The sequence below is a fragment of the Neoarthrinium moseri genome, assembly GCF_022829205.1.
Source record: "Neoarthrinium moseri strain CBS 164.80 chromosome Unknown scaffold24_Wmoseri_CBS_16480, whole genome shotgun sequence".
Taxonomy (NCBI): Eukaryota; Fungi; Ascomycota; class Sordariomycetes; order Amphisphaeriales; family Apiosporaceae; genus Neoarthrinium; species Neoarthrinium moseri.
This window is the reverse complement of record NW_026055138.1, coordinates 399,382-417,412: the sequence shown is the minus strand read 5'-3', so window position 1 is coordinate 417,412 and position 18,031 is coordinate 399,382. Positions and strand designations below refer to the sequence as shown.

The window sequence follows — 18,031 nt, the reverse complement described above, 5'->3', positions numbered from 1 at the left end:
CCCAGGAACGAGAAAGAAGCCGCCGAAAAAGGAAGGCGATGCTTTTTTCCCAAGAAATCAAAAAGCCGACCTGCTCCGGTCCTGATGCTTCAATGCTATGCATGCTATCTCTTTTTCTCTCTCTCTTTCCAAATTCACATCCAGGTTCTTCTGGTTCATCACTCAAGATGGTCACTGGTCACGAAGGGGACGAATCACTGCTGAGTATTTGGTGGTTGCCGGTTGCGCAACGGTCGGAGCCCCCATATTTTACAGCGCCAGTTCGGTGTCGCTGCTGCTGCCGCGTTGAGTTGGTCACCATCATCCTCCTCCTCCTCCTCAGCTAGTCACTCCTTGCCGAGCAACGGCTTCATGACCTCGAGCGCCTTCATGCTCTGCTCGTGCGAGAGGATGACGGCGCCGGCCCTCGCCGTGGACAGGTAAGACAGCTGCTCGCTGACGCCGGTCTCGGCCATGCGCATCTCCGAGACCAGCTTTCCCGCGACGCCCGAGACGATGCCCGTCGCCTCGAGCGGCAGGTTCTCGAGGTCCAGGAAGATGGGCACCAGATCGCCGCTCATGTCGCCGACCACCGAGTCGCCAAAGACGCCCAGGTGGGACTTGTCCAGCAGCAGCGACGGCGGGTCCTCCTGGGCGAGCGTCATGGAGAGGAAGCGCGGCTGCAGGACGAGCACCGAGATCAGGCTCGTGTAGAGCTTCGTGTCCACGTTGTCGAGCCAGCTCCTCCGGCTCCCGTGGCCGTTGCCCGTGGGCTGCCGGCTCGGGGCCGGCCGGCGGTAGTCGCTCATCTGCGTTGTCTTGGTGTCTCTGCCGGAGCAGACCACGAGGCTGAGGTCATCCTCGATGTAAGGAACCACGTTGCGCCGCTTCAGCAGATCGAACGTTCGCGTCTGCAGCTCGGCGACGTTCGAAGGCGGCGGTGTGGACGGAGGCCCGCTGCTCGTGCTTGACCCCCTCGTGTGCGTCGACGGAGAGACGAAAGCCGACTCATATTCGGAGAACTCGAACCCCCGTGCCAACAGCGCCTGCTGCACCGTCTGCCGGTCTTTGGCGGGCACCAGGATGAAATCCGAGTAATATGTCGTGATGAAGAAGATAGGGATGCCTGCGAAGGCAAGCGGCGACGTCAATTCCATGACCCGACTCCCGGCGTCCATTGCAGCGCTCTCCACCGACAGGATCAGGTAGCTGTCCTTTGAAATGGTGACAGTCTTGGACGCATCCTTGGGAAGCCTTTTTATGATTGGTTCGAAGACCTTCTTGGCCCAGTTGTTGTGACATACAACTGAGCACTCGACAGGTGTTATGCTGATGTTGAGAAACCCATGTTTATTGTCTATACTCAGACCCTCGACCGCCTCATCGAGGCTGTCTGAGTCACAATCGCCTTGTGGCAGAAGCACCTGTAATATTGGCTGCAGAAATATTGGATAGAGACTCAAGGGAATATGTATCAGACTGAACGTCCCGTCCTGGTGATTGAAAAGTTAGCACATGTAGCGCTGGTGTGTTCATGTGGCATGGGCAGAAAAGTGCACTGCGATTTGGTAGAGCGAAGATCGGCTTGTAAGCCAAGACTCGGTTTTGTCACCCAATTCGCCCACGATGAGTACAGAACTCTGCCCAATTGTGCTTGTCGATTATACGCGAGATCAGGAGGGCTTACAAGAAACGATATCTGGCTAGGCGCATTCATGGTGAATGTGCCGTCCTTTGCATCACCGAAGATCGCGATGTCCCCAATGACGCTTCATCCGATCTGATAGAGTTCTGGGGGAGGGACCCCTAAGATGCACAGACACGAAAGCGGTCCCTGATTCAGCGTTTGTGGACTGTTGATTGGCGCCCTAGCGACGAGTCGTTGGTTGATTAATAAGGTTCCCTCAAGCCAGGCCGAAGGATCGATACTGGTGCAGAATATGGGCTGGGGGGGGGAAAGGAAGCGATTCTCCCCGGGATGGAAGGTGAGTCGCAAACGAATGATTCCGATGATAGGACACAGGAGTTCAGGGTAAACCTTAGTAACGGATCGCGAGATAAGTTGTCAAAACGGATCCAGTCACGATAGGACCTGAGTCGGTGGATTTGACGGAGGCTAGCACTGGGGGCGCTTTATGGGGCAGTTGGTGGGAAATGCATCTAGATTTAGAGCCATACTCTATTGAATAGCGCCATCAACATGCACCATCTACAGACAGGCGGGGCCTGAGGACAGGGATTGACGTTGTTATTTTCGTGATTCGGTAGCAGAGAGCTCGATTCAATGCGTCGAGCGCGGGCAGATGGAGTCTGAGAGGGTCCTAGGCGTGTATGGAGAATGTGACTCTACTCTTGGTTGTTGTCGACTGTGATGATCGTCAACGCGCCGGGACGATGCCGGTACTATACGCCATGCAACTCTGCAGAGTGCCCAAAGGAGATCGTCAGGGCCAGTTCCGACTTGACGACGGCTAAGACAAGGTGAGACCTGGAAGGGAAACTGTGCCTGACCGACCGGTGTGGTGAGGGGCCCGGAGGCAGACACATTTATACAGAGGCCAGAGCTAGTTTTACCATGATCGGTGGTGGCATGCCACCCCCCGAGCTGGAGCTGGAGCTGGAGCTGGAGCTGGAGCTGGGGACTGAGAAAGATGGTTCCTGAGCGGCGAGCCATGGGCCAGATCTGATGGGCCAGATGATCGAATCGCCAGGAAGGGTATACCGCTGACGGGCGGCCGGGCATCCCTTGGAGCAGCGGCATAAGCGCCGTGGGTGGCACGCACGGGAGCAGATGCGTGAGACGACGACGGCCTAGGTGATTTCGGGCGCGACCTGCAGCGAGCTCGAGTGCAGGGTGCGCTGCGGGCTGCGCCAAACCGCTACCCAAGAACGTGGGGGAAACCTAGAGCGTTGCAGCAGGGACCCTGGAGGAGGCAGGCAATGCATTATCTGTGACTGCAGGATGATGTCTGCTGGGCGGGCGTACTTTTCGCGGGGTCGGAACCTCGGTCAGTGATTCGCAGGATGCCCACGTTCTACAGCATATTGGGCACGTTCGACACGTCATGTAATTAGCAGTATACTCGCTCGTTGGGGGGCCTGAGGGGGGGGCCAAATGGCACGATCTGTGATGAGCGAATCGACCCCCGGGGCACGCAACGAGGCGAGATTATGCGGTGGCTACCTCCTATGCGCAGGTATGGAACTATGATGAATCCGTTTCTGACCCTATTTGGGACAAGTGATAAGTTACAGGTGACGGGCCCCACGGAGTTTCCACGTCGAACCGCTGTCGTGCACGCTTTGCCCAGCGGAACGCCAGCCAGGCTGTAAGTTATAATACAAGTCACTGGATCGCAGTCCCATTGCACCGGCTGGCGACCCCACCTCCTCTTGCTTGTCCGTCTCTGTCTCTCTTCTGTCCCTCCCTTGCATCCAACGCCTGCAGCACTTTCGTGTTACGGAAGGCGTCATACATCTCAGGGGATGCCCTGGACTAGCGTTTCCCGCGTGCAGAAAATCTGTCCGCACGAAAGTTTAATGCTGAACAGGTTTCAATTGACAGCGAACAGCCCGTGGCCGACCGCATGCCTGGTACAATGGCACGCTGGCTGCCTCTCGTCCGCGAGATCGTCGATCCTACCCAGTCGTACGGTCCCCTGAGCCGCTTCTAACCTTTAGCGCTCAGAGGGTTGTCACCAGCCGCTGACATTTCCAAAAGTGTTGCACCCCCAAAGTAATACAGGATTGGGGACGGGGACGCCAGGCTGACACGGGCGCACCTATACCTTGTACCGCCGGAGCTGTTTATGGCTATTCTTGTCAGCAGGCCGCCTCCCCGGCAACTGCACGGCAATTCCTCCAATTATGTCTGGCAAAACGCCCTAGGGCTATGACTCGTACCGACAGAACGCACCGCCTGAGCGGGACAGCATCGTCAGAGGCGTGATATTAACAACATCAACCAGCGGCTGGGCTTGGCGTGGGATTTTACACGATGTCCACGAAACTCGTGGCCTTTGTTCATCCCAGATGCCTCTTTTTAGATTCAGAGCTATTAAACTATGGATGAGGGTGATCTTTCCACCGGTAGCTGCTCGTCAGCGTTATCAGTCAAGCGGGCCGCTTTGACACGTGCCTCGAGATGACAGTGGGTGAAGATTGGATTAAGCTCAATGCATCCAAGATGCTTCCGGAATTTGGCGGACTCGTTCGGCTCCGGGCAGTGACCATATGGGACCATTGCCGCTGCTTCGATCGGTTAGCTATCAGATCGGCCCCTGCTAGCGGCTAGACCCGAAGCCGTTTAAGATGTTTCTCGGTTTGCTGCATTTCAGTATAGCGCCCAAGTCCATTCGACGATTGCGACTGGACGTCGAGGACACGAGGAACCCGCCAACAGACGTGATGTGGCCTAGCTACATCCACTCTGACGCAAGATCCTGCAAGGCATCCGAATCAACTCACGAGCCAAGTTGAAGGCTAGTTCATGTCTATGCCGCGCATGGCGACGAGCCAATCAACTTGCATACTGTTGCAGGGTCCACTAGTGTAACAGGTAACTGGCCGAACTGACGCGGGATGGCGAGAGCAGTAGCGGCTGGGACTTCCCATTTGATCATTCTCGTGAAGTGGATATGTCGGCAGTATCCCGTCAACTTTCCTCAACAAGAAAAATTCCGGATGCTCGCACCCTAACATGAGCTGCGTATGCCCGAACGTCGCCGGGTCCCGCATGCCACCTAGTGAGGGTACCTGCTTGCCTGGATATTTTGAGGTGGAAGAAGAGATAAGAGCTTCAAAGGCCTTACATTCCACAAATCGTGACGTATTGGTTGTTTCTTGGTTGTTGGGACGGTTGGGCAGCAACTCGACTCTGGGAACGACCGTTCATTTGCCGCGCTCTTTAACGCCCACCACGACTAGGTTCCGAGGACTTTCACGGAAGTCAAACACAGTCTCGACCCAGCAGTCTTTCACCGTATCGGTGTGTTGCTTCAGAAACAACCAACGGTCTGTCACAATGAGGGACTCCACGACCGCAGCACTGAAAGCCATCAAGCTCCATATAGCACTCAGCTCTCGCTTGCGGTGGCGGTAGAGACTTTCGTACCGTGCAATCTCCTCATCCGTAATATCACCCAGCTTCTCTTTGATGATTTCGCAATGTTCATGGTAATCAGAATGGGTTGTCAGCTTTGTGATCGCCCCTCTGACATACAAATGAAACGACTTGTAGCAGGCCTTGCGGAGTGATCCGATAATGACGGGATTTGTGCTCATGTTGAAGGGGCTGCACTCGCCGTTTTCGTCATCTGTGCCATTGTGGTAGACCTTCTGGATAACCCCTTTATCAAGAAAGATCTTCTGTAAGACGGCCCGGAAGAAATGGCGAGTGAAGAAGTCATCGCTATCTTCTTCGCCCCAGTTCTGCGGTGCCTGGCAGGCCATCATTCTGGCTGTGATGTTGAAACGCACCCCGTCGGTCTTGTAGGTGCTAAGCCGCTCACTCATGGGAAATCCTTCGGGATCGAACTTTGCAGATTCTCGAATGACTCGGCCATTGAGAGCCTGCAGACTTGGCCGCATATATGGATGCTTGTAGGTTGGAGGGCCTAGCTTCTCGGTCATCAGATTGTAGCAGCATCCAACTATGGCGACCGCTCGCACCCGTGGGTTCATCACGAGCGAACGGATTCCATGATGAGACAAGTTGCCACAGGAATGAATCGATATGGCCATCAACCGGAGATCTTTTGACTCCTCACTTGCCTTGTCAGGATTTGCCTCAAGTTGCGTGACGACGTCAGACAAGTCTCCTGACTCCAGCCGCCCAGAGACGTATCGTATGAAGCCCTTCCCATCCTCGGGCTTGTACACAGCCTGTAGATCTCGGGTGGGTCTGAAGTCTGGTACATAATCCTCGGAAACTTTTGGCAGGTTGGAAAGCCTCTTGAGAGTGCTCTCGTCTACCTCATCGCCATTTTTCTTGCTATTGAGCAGCTGCTGCCAAAGCTTCTTGTTGCGCATGACCTTCTCTCTTTCGGCCATGCCGGCTAGCATGTCTAGCTCTTTTGCGCCGGTGATGTTGTGTTCCCGTCCTTCCACCGCCACGATATGCTTATTGTAAGGAGCGCTTGCCAGAGCTCTGCCCAGATAGTTCTGGCCGCTCCCAAAATCAACAAAGTGCGTGACATCCTCACCGGTGAGAGTCTCCACGTCGGTAGACAGCCTGTCCACATAACTAGCAAAATTGCTGACTTCGTGTATCTTCTTGGGCTTCATTCCCACAGAGACAAGTCTGGTCATCTTGGGTAGCTTGTCCCGCTTCGCCTGGAAATTGCGGGCCAGCGAATGCTTGCGGATCTCCTTTATGTACTGCAACAAGCTGTCGGGCAGCCCGGCAGCGTGCTCTCCCGCCGGCGAATCCAGGTCATCTCGCATCAGCACGTCCAGAAGCCGCATGGGATCGCACCGCATCAGGTAATCCTGCCAGTCCTGCGGGATGATCTGCTGAAATAGGCCCGGCTCATTTGTGAAAAAGTCGAGAACGTGCACGCCTCCGCAGAGCATTTGAAACCTGTCCGACGTGCTTGCAAACTCTAGCAAGCTGGACACGTACTCCTCAGTGCTGCCCCAGCAGTCGGGATAGGGAAGAGGCTTTTCAGGTATCATGATGACGTTTTGCCGTGCTGGAGACAGAGAAATACTCAAGTCTTGCCCAATTGATGGCCGGGGGCAGCCAATGGTGGTACCTGTCACTCTGAACAGAAATCGAGTTCGTCCTAAAGCTCACTCTGAAAGGTGATGAGAGCGCAAGTATGTAAGAGTCGGAATGGACCTCAAAATGCGTTTGTCGCGATGAATTTCTGATTTTCTAGATGACCCCACAATTAAGTTAACAGCCAATCATACCTCGTCCCTGCGCTCAATCCGTCCACTACCTTCAGGGAGAGACCCAGTGATCTGCTAGGCTCCAGGGTACAAGTATTGCTGTTCCCTGGGCATTTACTATATGACAACCTCACTCATACGATGTAATACATCGAGTATTTTGCGATCTCCCTCTGCGTTATATCCCGCATCACAGCAGAGCATTTCTGAATGGCTCTAGGGGACCCTGCTGAATGTCCTGCTTGTGGAGTCGTGGCTGTTGCATTGTCAGTCTAGCATGTGGTTTATCCTATTTGCTTTTTGAATCAAGGTATAATTCCGGTATTTACAGTTCCGTGGCAGTGACTTTTCTTCGAGGCGCCAGACCTCACGAGACTTGACAATGCGCCACGCCATGCCATGTAATGGATCGATACACCGAAGACGTGGGCCAACCACACACGAGATGTGCGACCAGGGCAACGTCTACAACGGGGCTGAGGCAGTTCGCTGGCCCCCCTGTTTCTGCAGTGCATACCACCCGTTCGAAGCCATTAAAAGCTAGCTGATGTCGGAAACGCTGCGCAGGCGTTGGGCAAGGCTGGCTGAAAAGGTGAGAATCGCCCACCTCTTCTTCTTGTACAACTCAGATCGCATAACACAAGCTGACAGAAAAGAAAATGACCTACGTCTGTCGCAACAGGGCATGCGGGCACCAATTGGATTCAACATGTCCGTGGCAGAGCACTGGGTACAGATGTGTACGTGACCCGATGTCGGTCCTGATTGAGGAAGCGTAAAGGGGGTCGAATACTAACGCCGACAAAAGTGCAAGTGCAACAGTGAGATGTACGAGAGCCAAGTCCACACGCCCGCGTCCAACTGCAGCGCAGGCACTCTGGTCTCTTGCGGCACGCGAGGTTCTGCACGGCAGCCCGCGCCTGATGATTTCGAGGTGCAGTTGACGAGGCGACTTGAGTTGTATTGCGACGAGGCCGCGAACCCGCTCCGTCGAGACGACGCAGCCCAGGTCGCCGAGAAGGTTTCGAATTGGAGGCGCGGCATCACCGATTTGCTCTTTCCAAAGAAGAGTGCCACGCCAGATCCGCAGAGCGATGACACACAGGAGGAGACGGAGCGGGATACGAGCGAGGAGGAATATGACAGTCGCTGCACTGACGAAACGAGCGAAGATGACACTTATGGTAACTCATATGGTCACCAAAATGGCGCGCAGCGGGCCGCTGGTAATCGAATGGAGCTGGGAAAATGGAGTTGGGACCATGGAAATGCTCCTCAGACAAATGAGCAAGCAAAGGCTCCCGTTTCTTTCGGCCAAGTGCGTCACTTTTGAATCTCATTGTCACTTTTGTCTATCCCCATGTCGTTATGATCAATACCTTGTTTTGTTTTTTAATTCACTTTTTTCTATCTTTATTTTTGCTCAAAATCTGTTATTGAATTCGAAAGAAAACTTGGGTATATCAGAAACTTCGCCTGCAGTCGATGCAAAAACTGTCCTCAGCTATGTAGACCAGATCAAGCTAGAAATATACCATGCAAACCGATTCTCCCATTCATTGCGTAACATTACTACCGATTTGGCCCAAGTCATCTTTACTTAAACGGCCAGATTCTGTGAGTCTCTCCACTCCCCGTGTTGCCAGTTGCTTCCAATAGTTCGAATCAATACTTGCTGATTCTGTGATGGCAAACTGATAGCAGTACAATGCTTGTTTAGCATGAGATACTTGCCCAACCGCACTCCAAGCCTCATACATAACGCCCTGTCGGTATAGCGTCTTGATGTACTGGTAGGCCATCCTCGGGCAACTCTTACCAGGATGTTGCTCATGCCATCTGACAGCTTCTTGAAACAGATTGGAGGCCTCGTCAAAATTCTTCATGTCCTGGAGAACGAGAGCCAGAGAGACGCCAGCGTTGACACGCTTCCAAGAAAAGGTCCCATTCTCGTTGTCAGAGTCCGATAGCCCTTCGTATGCAAGCTTCAGCGCTTTGGCAGCCACCTCAAGGTCCTTGGCCTTGTGTTGAAAGATGCCGTAATTCTGAAGCGTCTGCAACGTTGCCGGGTGATTGGGCCTTAAATTCTCCCGTTGCCAATTCAGCGCCTCCTGAAAGGCAACTCTGGCTTCCTCGGGTTGGTCATTCAGGGCGAATGTATTCGCGAGCGCTGCAGTTGTCTCCACCGTGTAGTTATGTTGGCTGCCATGATGCCTCCTCCTTCCATCTCTGGCCTTTTCATACAGAGCTATTGCCTTATCCCATCTTTTCAGAAGCACATTTGCGGTTGCCATGTCGTGGATGATCGAAAATATTAAGCGCTTGCTTGTCCGGGGCATTGTGGAGGCGATTTTGTGGCAATGTTCAAGTATTTGTAACCCGGCTTCTGGTTCTTCCAGCCGAACAAGACCAAATCCAAAAGCATGCTCCAGAGCTAGCAAGGCATCTTGGTGGTTCTCTACGATGTCTTCAGACGTCCACCATGGCTTAGCGTTCATCTCGGCAATCTGGCGCTTAGTATAGCGACCATGAAGGTGTTGAATAGGTCCCAGTGAAAGAAGCGCCTGCGAGTCTCCCCCCTCGAAGCCGTTGACCAGCAGACGAAGCAAAGGTTCGAGACTTTCAAGTTGCTCCATCTCAATATGAGTCCAAGCTAAATTGGCCACTACTTCCAGAATCGTAGGCGAATCACACAGATCGCATGCAACTAGGACATTCAAGCCCTTGGTGAAGCAAGATTGCGCAAATTTGATTCCGCCGTCGAGTAGACTGCATAATCCCATGTTGTTGTATAGCTCAGCCGTTCGGCGAGGTGAAAGCTGAAACATTTCTGGGGTTATCTGTTGCGACAGGTCCTTGGCGTGCATCCGTATAAGTTCTGACTTGCCAGCCCTTTGCCCTGGCACATCCCTATTCTTATGGTGAACATAGCCGTAGAGCTGGAGCGTCGTTTTGCTGCTACCCTTCAACCGAAGTACAGACGCGATTCGCTCCAGATTATTCAGTGCTTCTTTATCAATGAACGGCGCCACTGGCATACTCATGAGGTGCTGGGCAAACCTTTCGGCGTGAGGAGCCAAGAGGTCTATGGCATTGCTGTAGCCGTCCTTGGAACTTCGCGGTGCCTTTTCCGCCAACAATTTCATTGCAGTTCCGATAAGCCGCGGGTTGCTTTCTGGGTTTTGAAGAACGTACTGTCTCAAAATTTCTGATAGTGAGAAACCGACTGATTGGTGATCAGATCTCATTTCGACTAATCCATGGACGACCAGCCGAGGAATAATGGACATGAAGAACTGAGACAAGTTTGGAACCTCTATAAACTCCAGAAACTCGTAAGTCAACGCACGGCTGTCGAATAGAGTGCACAAGGAGAGCAGATCGTTTGCTTCTGATCCAGGTCCCTTGCTGCCATACTCTAAAGTGAATATGCTGGTAATGTCAGTGGTGAATTGGGCCGGTAACCTGATCTTGCCATGCGCCCATTGCTTCTTGAATGCTGTCAAAGACTTATAAATCCACATGCTTGGTGCGGCTGCTCGAATCAGGCCTGGGTGATGATCCAAGTACACCAGGAATTGGCGGTGTTCTGTGTGGTGTTTGGAGATCAGCTGTGTGTACAATTTTGAGTTGATATTTATGACTTACCAGCATCTACTGTCAGATTGCGGCCCGGTATATTATCGACGAGTAATTGGATACTCGCATCAGGGGTCATTGCACCTAGTTTGACGCTTGGGTACCCTGCGCCTATTTGTGACGAGGATGACACCAGTACAATGAATCCTTGGTTCAGTCTCTGGAAAAGATCCGCGACCAAACTAAACTCTTTGATATGGTCGATGACCAAAAGCGAGCTGCCATTTCCATCCTTGTTGAGGAACGCACAGAAGTGCTCAATGTTTGCGGCGTGGGTTTTCCCTGCGCTCAGAAATCTGAGCAAGAATGCAGACCAAGTCTCACCTATTCTATTGATCTCCCGCCTCAGACTAACCCGAAATTGCTCGTTTGTCTGACCGTCGAGGTAAAAGACGTTGGTGAAAGCGTCCCGGTTCAACCTCGCATATCTTGTGACAAGTTGGGACTTGCCGATACCCGGTGGGCCGTGAATAGAGATGACTTGCTTCCCCGTTTGCGCAGGGTTAAGAAGAGTCGATATACTCTCCAGCTCTGATCCTCTGCCCAACAATGGTTCCATGGGAGGAAAATTGGGGCTCTCGGACGGTAAGCGAAAGGGAGGGCATTCCTCCACATGCCCTAATTCGCTGATCTCGAAAGTCGAATTACCTTCTCGGAATCCAGAGTTGGACCGAGAGATGGGGTTACTTGTATGCTCCGGCTGAAGGCCGCGGACCTCTTGAAGAGGTAAATCAAAGATCTGGCCCAATATGTTCTGAACGTTAGTCAAGTTTGGGTCGTGAATGCCTATAAACTTGACCATGCTGGAGTGGTCCTCATCTATCTGGAAGGTGAAGTGTCGCCGCTCAGGGATTCGCCATAATCCACGTGTCGCAGATTCTCGTTCTACCAGTTTCAAGCGCGGCGCTCCAGGTACTCTAGCAGACCACGTCCCGTCCGCCGGATTTTTCTGTACCCATAGTCTGTGAGTCACCTATATTCCAAACTGTTCGGACAGGATGTAGTTGGAGGGAACTTACGATAGGTATTAACGATTCCTTCGTTTCGTAGCCCCAGAAGAAAATCTTCTGGTTCAGTTTCTCTCCTCTTCGTGACACCGACTCGAACTGCTGCTCCAGGCGCTGAAGATAAGGGGCATTTTCTTTAAGTTGATCAATCAAGAAGTGATTGGGTCTTCCAATGGCGAGAGCAATAAGATGGCTGATGCTCATACCATGGTTGGGAACCCCGAAGAAGATACCACCCAATGTGGTCTCGAGGATGCTGGATTCGATGGCATCTGTGCTTTGAGAGAGGTAGATCAGGGCTTGCTTGAGTACAATTCCGCCCAGGCTGTGGCTCAGAAAAACCGTAGATCGTTTAGACCCAGATGAACGGTATAAGGCACGCAGCTGGTTTACCAGAGTGGTGGAGATGTCGTGTACTCGCTGGAAAGATATGGTGTTGCGTAACTCCGTGTCATAGCCATATAGCAATGTCCTTGCGTACGGATGGGATTTAGGCAGAGCATCCCTTATCCACATAAAATCCTTGTCACCGCCGTGTGGTTGCCAGGAACCGAATGGGTGGCTTCCTATCCCCGAAATGGCAATACAACTGGCGATGTCAGCGTCTGTCTTGTATAGGCAATCCGACTCGACTCACTCGTATTCCCAATCGTCCAGCGCAACGTCGTTGAGAGGGGTCCAGCCCAGAAAATGGTCGTCCAAGACGAGGCCGTCTTTCACCCGTGAAAAGGCTGCAAGAAAGTGATCTGGTGTTGAAGTAGTAGTGCTTTCTGTTGATGTGATTTTGCGGCGTTTAGCTGTGCTCCGTTGACCCATTTGCATGAGTGTGGCTACTTTGGTAGACATCGGAATGATCGCCGAAGCGAGAGAGCATATTTTGATGTCGTAATCGGCCAAGTAATCCCTTCCTCTGTATATGCGCTCAAGGACATCATCGTGACTCTTCACATCTGCAGGTATCCCCTGCAGACGATATACTTTGACTTTCTCACGGGAAGCCATGGTGCCACCGCAAGTAGCTGTGATAGAGCAAACAACTATGGTGCTGAGCCAAATCTCCTCATAGGATCGATTCGGATTCCATCGTCAATATAGACGAATATTGGATGGCCTGGTGTGGCCAAAGGCTGAAAACAATCGCGGTCAGGCTGAGAGGCACATACGATTACGATTCCAGCTGCGGTCGCGCCCTTTCCCGGAGTGGACTAGTGCACAAGGCAAGGCATACTGCGCGACATGGGGTAAGTTAAGACCTACGGCTTTCAGCAACTGTATTATCTCAAACACTTTTCTCACCTCATCTTAGCAGATCCGCGCTAAGAAATTCTCAGTCTATGATGAGTTCAGTTCCACCTTGTACAGTCCGATCCTATCGCGCTTCGGGTGCCTATAGAGAGAGGCAAATGGAACCTAAGCTTACACAAGGCAGCAAGACTCTTGTAATTGATGGAACAGGTCACACTGCTAGGATCTCAGCTCGAAATTGGAGGAGGCTCTTCAGGAAGCCTGCTATCCTGGTAGGCTTCATCGTTGGATTTTCATCTCTCATTTTGCTTGAGGGAGGTATATTATCCAGCCTCTTGACCCATACGACATTGATCCCTACTTGCCGTTACCGTAATAGCAACGATGTGCACGATGGTATCTGTCGAACACAATCCGCCATGAGTCCTGGAATGATAATTCCTCCTCAAAACCTGCAGTTTTCGCTTTGTCTAGGGAAAGGTGGTGGTCGAATGTGAAGTGTTCCATCCATCCTTCGAGGCCCGTATCAAGTCCAATCTCTTGAAGCTCGTAACCCTTTGCTTTATTGAGTTCCGCCACAGCGTTGGCGTGGCTACCCACGAATGAGACGGGCAGGACGAATGCTGGATCTGACTTTTCAAGGGGCGGGACGCCTACAAGATCGAAAAGAGAACAGATGTATGGCCAACGATCAGCCATGCTGACAGGCTTAGCAGCGTCTCCGATGTTGTAGAGCTCACTATTGCCAGCAACCTCCGGGTTCACACACAAATAAATGCTGAATTTCGCAAAGATATCCTGTCCACCGTCGTTAAACAATGTGTTATAGGATGGTGGCGGAGCGGGAAAGGGGACTTCTTTAGACTTGGCATCCGGGTGTCCCTGTTCCTGTAGGAACTTGTATACGGAGAGAAAGTTCATATAAATCCCAGGAAGATTGTACGGATTTTTGTGAGGGACAAAACCGAGCTGTCCATGAATCATTAGAAACATGATGGACCAAGATGAGACTTGATGGACTTTACAACTGGGCCGCACCTGATCTCAGCAAATTTCCACGACTTTCCTTGCTGGAGGCTGTCAAGCTCTTTGTGCAGCACATAGTAGAAGAGCTCGTCGTGCCAAGGGTGAGGGACGTCCGACATATCTTCCGTGAAAGGGGCTTCGAATGGCCGCCTCGGAACATGAATACCATAGCCCTTGACAAGGTTAGTTAGGGCGAAGCTGTCTCTTCAAACGAGCCTTACCTTCGTGCCAGTGGGTAGAATCACATACTGCAACTTGGGCGCAAGACTTTCTGCCGCCACAAAACCTCCCTGCAGCATGCCGAGGTTGATCTTCGACTCCGCTGTGAAGTCAGGATCAAATAGATAGGCTACTTGAGTTAGTTTTTCATTGGGGGTGCGAATACTTCTGGAAACGTACCAAAATAATAAATGTGAGTGACGGACTCGATGTCAGGGATACGACTTTTGAGTGTCTCTCTCACTTCTGCCATGGTTCCCGAGGTCAAATCGATGCCGTCCACGATTTGTAGAGATGGCTTTCCAGGTCCTCCGACTGGCCAGAACGCATTCTCTTCCCTCAAAGGCCGGTTGCATAGTGCAGTAACCTTGGTAAACGTTCCCTTCTCGGGGTAGTTCTTGAGGATCTGGTCTACTACAGACCAACCCAAGATGCCCGAGGCACCGAAAACGAGCGCGTGGTGAGCCATAGACAAGTATCCTACCAAAATAGAACGGGTTCCAGTAAAAGGAAAATGAGAGCATGATGGAACTGTGAAACCTCACGAAGGCAGCCCATATCGGCATCTTGTACATCCATGCCCTGCCATGCGACTGCTGCGGAGACACAAGCTTTGTGGACCTGGTTGCTATCCGGAATATGACGAACCAATCCTGGTGCCTGAAAGAGAGGAGGAAGGAAAAAGAACCATCCCGCTGGGATCAGCTGACCAATGAAGGTACCATAGATCTGCATCATTAATCTAGATGAACCAATAAATCAGGGATCTCCTAACCCAACGGCGAAAGAGGTCCGAGCATTTAGCAACGGGTCATATTGTACCATGTTCACACCCTTTGCCTCAACGGATATCATTATACCGCGATTAGGGGTCGCATGTAAATCCGTAGTACTGCACCCGATTGGGCGCCGCCAGTCCTAAACTCGTATGATGATGGCCTCGTTGTAACAATCGACTTCCCGAATGTTTGCTTATTGCGTGCGAAGCCCGTTTCACTGCAGGAAATAAGGGTTGAGATCTGCTTTGGTCCTCTCCAGGAAATATCGTTGCGATGTTGGCATTCATATCCTTAAGATGTGCTCTGGTCTCTTGTCAACCTTCCGGTAACTCCAGCAAGAATTTCAACAACATCACGCATCGAAGAAGTTCACAAGTTTCATCAAAATGCCGAACGCGGTAACGCAGATGCTCACCGAAGTGCGTACGGAATATGTTATTGGTACCGCCATCTTCGTGATCCGATTGTTTTGCAAATGGAAAACGAGAAAATGGTGGTGGGATGATGCATTCGCCGTGTCAGCCTGGGTCTGGTTCACTTTGCTGTACTCAATGGAAGAGTATCTCGGTAAGATGGACTCCCACTTATTAAGTGACTATCCTGCTCATATGTTGGTATCGCTTCAGTCTTGGTCGGCGCCCCTGCAGCGATGGACCAGGCCATGCGAGAATCGTTCACTGACGAGCAGCGCGAAAACTTGAGGAAAGGGGGCATCGCGATGTTCGCATCCTTCTATCTCCTCATACTCCTGACTTGGAGTTTCAAAGGCATGCTCATCGCCATGTTCCTCCGACTCACAGGTGAATTGGCGATCCATCGATATGTCAAGATCGTGGCCGGCGTCTCACTGACAACTTTGATTGCTGCACTATTGACTGAGACTCTCCATTGCCTTCCGATCGAACGAAACTGGCAGATTCTTCCTGACCCGGGGATCGAATGTTCTGCTGGTGTCAACACCAATATCGTCATAGCTGTTGGTAATGTCCTGTAAGTCTACACACCTAATGTGATCTTCAACAATTGCTGATTTTTAGTTTTCAGTACTGATGTGCTACTTCTTGCTGTACCTCCTATTATCATGAGGAACCTTAGGATGCCACTTTGGAGGTATGTGACTTCTGTACCGTAGCTTACGGGTAACGTTAGCCGCAATTCTGACCTCTTCATGTCTAACCAGGAAACTTCGCATCCTCTTCCTTCTTTCGCTTGGACTCTTCGTCATTGGAATGAGTCTTGCTCGCTGCATCATGACCGTTGGAAATCCGAAAACCGTCAACACCAGCTCCATGTGGGCTCAGCGAGAAGCAATTGTAACCATCTTCGCCGTGAACGCGCCGAGCCTCAACGTCCTATTCAAGCGCGAGACGTGGTCAACCCATCGCAGCAGTTCTGGCTACATCAGAGATACAAGTGGCAGCGACAAGAAAAAGCCGGCAAGATTTGAAGCATACACGATGACCAATTTTGAGACAAGTAGTAAAGGAAGTACGTCCGATCTTGTCAAACCCAACCGAGTCGCTGGTGTAGAGACACATATCAGCCGCAATGCCACCGAGGTGTAGGAAGTGTTTGATCAATTGATGCCTGGAATGAGGCATCGTTTGTTATCGTGCGAGTAGCAGTTCCTAAATTCATTACGCTTTACCCATTGACAATATGTACTTCCATATATAGGCCAACACAATGATGTTAGTTGCCGAGAAGCTCTGATGGTCATTGAACTCAACGGATGAAACGACCGCCTCACACCCAGTCTCAATCTTGCCTCATCGCGTTTATATGTGCAGAATCCCTGAACCGGAAGTGGCGCTCTAATGCCACATGTCAAATGCTCCGTCTCTATCCACTATTACGTACTGTACCTATTCGTTGACTCTGACGAGGCCGCTATCGTCCGCTCTCCCCCCTATCATATATCTATGGCGCATGTCCTTGGCAGCGACTTGGCTCAAGTCTTGATGCTCGTTGCTCTGTTGGTACATTTAAAATCGAAATGAGTACTTGATTAGAGGTATACCATTGAGCACATCAGGATCGATTCCGTGATGCAAGTATCATATCTTTGAACGCAACTCAGCACACCTGGCTCTCGCATAGGTGCGAGAGCGACGTCAGGTTATCCCGCAGCCGAACAAAGGAGCTTCAAGTCCAGCCGGTAGATCGCCCGGGCTGTATGAGACCAGGACAACGGCCAATGAGTGTTTGCCACAACAATCAGCAAAGTTCAGCCACCATTCAGCCCATCAGCTCTGCAACCTCTCCCGAAGGCAAGGCTATATCTACGAGACCCCTCATGATTGACCCTTTCATTCTTAGATTCAGACTCCATCGTGAGCGCACTCCAAGCAGCCCAAGATGCCATTACCGGCAGCACCTGTTATAGTATACGTTGCCGCCGGCAGTACCTGCATTACCTCATTCAGCGCGTGTGTTTGTGTATGGCGATCAACGAATGCCGCGGTCCAAACACTGAAGATCAACATAAAAAAGAACAAGGTATACTGCGCTTTGGCCCCGTGATAAAAACAAAAACATTACCGGGCTATGACCATACTGATCAACCTTTGGTAGATTGAAAACCTCGAGAACGCCTCGACCGATCTTCGTGAAGCGATCAACTCTCTCCTCGAAATCCTACCAACCAGCGAAGCTGGTCGAAGAACATCTGTCGAGTTTCGAAAGCGCCTGAGCGACGCAGCCGGATACTTGAGCAGCCGTATGCACCAAGCGGAAGCGCTACCTCAGAAAAAACAACACGAAGCCAGGTTGTCTGCATACAACGACAACATAGACACTCTGTTGATTATCAACAACGAGCTTGGCAGGGTTTTGGGCGCTGGATTGGGCAACAATGCCGTCTCGGTGTTCGCAGACCAAGCGCCTCTCACGCAGCAACAGCCCGAAAGGCAGAACTTGGTCATGAGTTATGATGATCCATTTGCTGATCCCCTGTCAAACCCGTGGTCAGACTCGTAAAAATAAAACAGCCCGCTTTTCATGAGTGTTAAGAATTGTTTGATATATTATAGTCTATAGTTTATAAGTTTGGTGATCGGGATTATTTGTTGGTGTATAGTACCAAGCCATGCAGATCTCTCATCTATTACATTACCAGTGCACAAGTCAACGAGCTGCGCGGCTCATAACGGTGTTCGTCTTCTCTCAGGATGGCACGATTTACTGGATCAATGCGGCCTCCTGAACTAGCTCTTGGTGCAGATTGCAAATTCCTGAGTTCAA

General features: G+C 51.5%; 7 protein-coding genes across 7 annotated transcripts; 3 read left to right on the top strand and 4 right to left on the bottom strand.

The window, feature by feature from the left end:
- Positions 1 to 326: 326 nt before the first annotated feature.
- On the bottom strand, positions 327 to 1,696 carry JN550_006776 (uncharacterized protein; the record flags this gene model as incomplete). Its single annotated transcript, XM_049318553.1, has 2 exons — positions 327 to 1,472; positions 1,667 to 1,696. 2 exons carry the CDS (start codon positions 1,694 to 1,696, stop codon positions 327 to 329), a joined length of 1,176 nt encoding a protein of 391 aa, XP_049171345.1.
- A 3,173-nt stretch (positions 1,697 to 4,869) lies between these two features.
- On the bottom strand, positions 4,870 to 6,654 carry JN550_006775 (uncharacterized protein; the record flags this gene model as incomplete). The annotated part of the gene is made up of 1 exon (XM_049318552.1): positions 4,870 to 6,654. The coding sequence occupies one exon, from the start codon at positions 6,652 to 6,654 to the stop codon at positions 4,870 to 4,872; it is 1,785 nt and encodes a 594-aa protein (XP_049171344.1).
- Positions 6,655 to 7,582: 928 nt separating this feature from the next.
- On the top strand, positions 7,583 to 8,206 carry JN550_006774 (uncharacterized protein; the record flags this gene model as incomplete). Its single annotated transcript, XM_049318550.1, has 2 exons — positions 7,583 to 7,603; positions 7,682 to 8,206. 2 exons carry the CDS (start codon positions 7,583 to 7,585, stop codon positions 8,204 to 8,206), a joined length of 546 nt encoding a protein of 181 aa, XP_049171343.1.
- Positions 8,207 to 8,429: 223 nt separating this feature from the next.
- JN550_006773 (uncharacterized protein) lies at positions 8,430 to 12,521 on the bottom strand (the record flags this gene model as incomplete). Its single annotated transcript, XM_049318549.1, has 4 exons — positions 8,430 to 10,462; positions 10,522 to 11,461; positions 11,532 to 12,108; positions 12,157 to 12,521. The coding sequence occupies 4 exons, from the start codon at positions 12,519 to 12,521 to the stop codon at positions 8,430 to 8,432; spliced, it is 3,915 nt and encodes a 1,304-aa protein (XP_049171342.1).
- A 600-nt stretch (positions 12,522 to 13,121) lies between these two features.
- On the bottom strand, positions 13,122 to 14,744 carry JN550_006772 (uncharacterized protein; the record flags this gene model as incomplete). Its single annotated transcript, XM_049318548.1, has 5 exons — positions 13,122 to 13,733; positions 13,790 to 13,963; positions 14,012 to 14,139; positions 14,190 to 14,489; positions 14,555 to 14,744. The coding sequence occupies 5 exons, from the start codon at positions 14,742 to 14,744 to the stop codon at positions 13,122 to 13,124; spliced, it is 1,404 nt and encodes a 467-aa protein (XP_049171341.1).
- Positions 14,745 to 15,174: 430 nt separating this feature from the next.
- On the top strand, positions 15,175 to 16,353 carry JN550_006771 (uncharacterized protein; the record flags this gene model as incomplete). Its single annotated transcript, XM_049318547.1, has 4 exons — positions 15,175 to 15,355; positions 15,415 to 15,778; positions 15,833 to 15,898; positions 15,969 to 16,353. The coding sequence occupies 4 exons, from the start codon at positions 15,175 to 15,177 to the stop codon at positions 16,351 to 16,353; spliced, it is 996 nt and encodes a 331-aa protein (XP_049171340.1).
- Positions 16,354 to 17,146: 793 nt separating this feature from the next.
- JN550_006770 (uncharacterized protein) lies at positions 17,147 to 17,767 on the top strand (the record flags this gene model as incomplete). The annotated part of the gene is made up of 2 exons (XM_049318546.1): positions 17,147 to 17,287; positions 17,363 to 17,767. 2 exons carry the CDS (start codon positions 17,147 to 17,149, stop codon positions 17,765 to 17,767), a joined length of 546 nt encoding a protein of 181 aa, XP_049171339.1.
- Between the last annotated feature and the right edge of the window lie 264 nt (positions 17,768 to 18,031).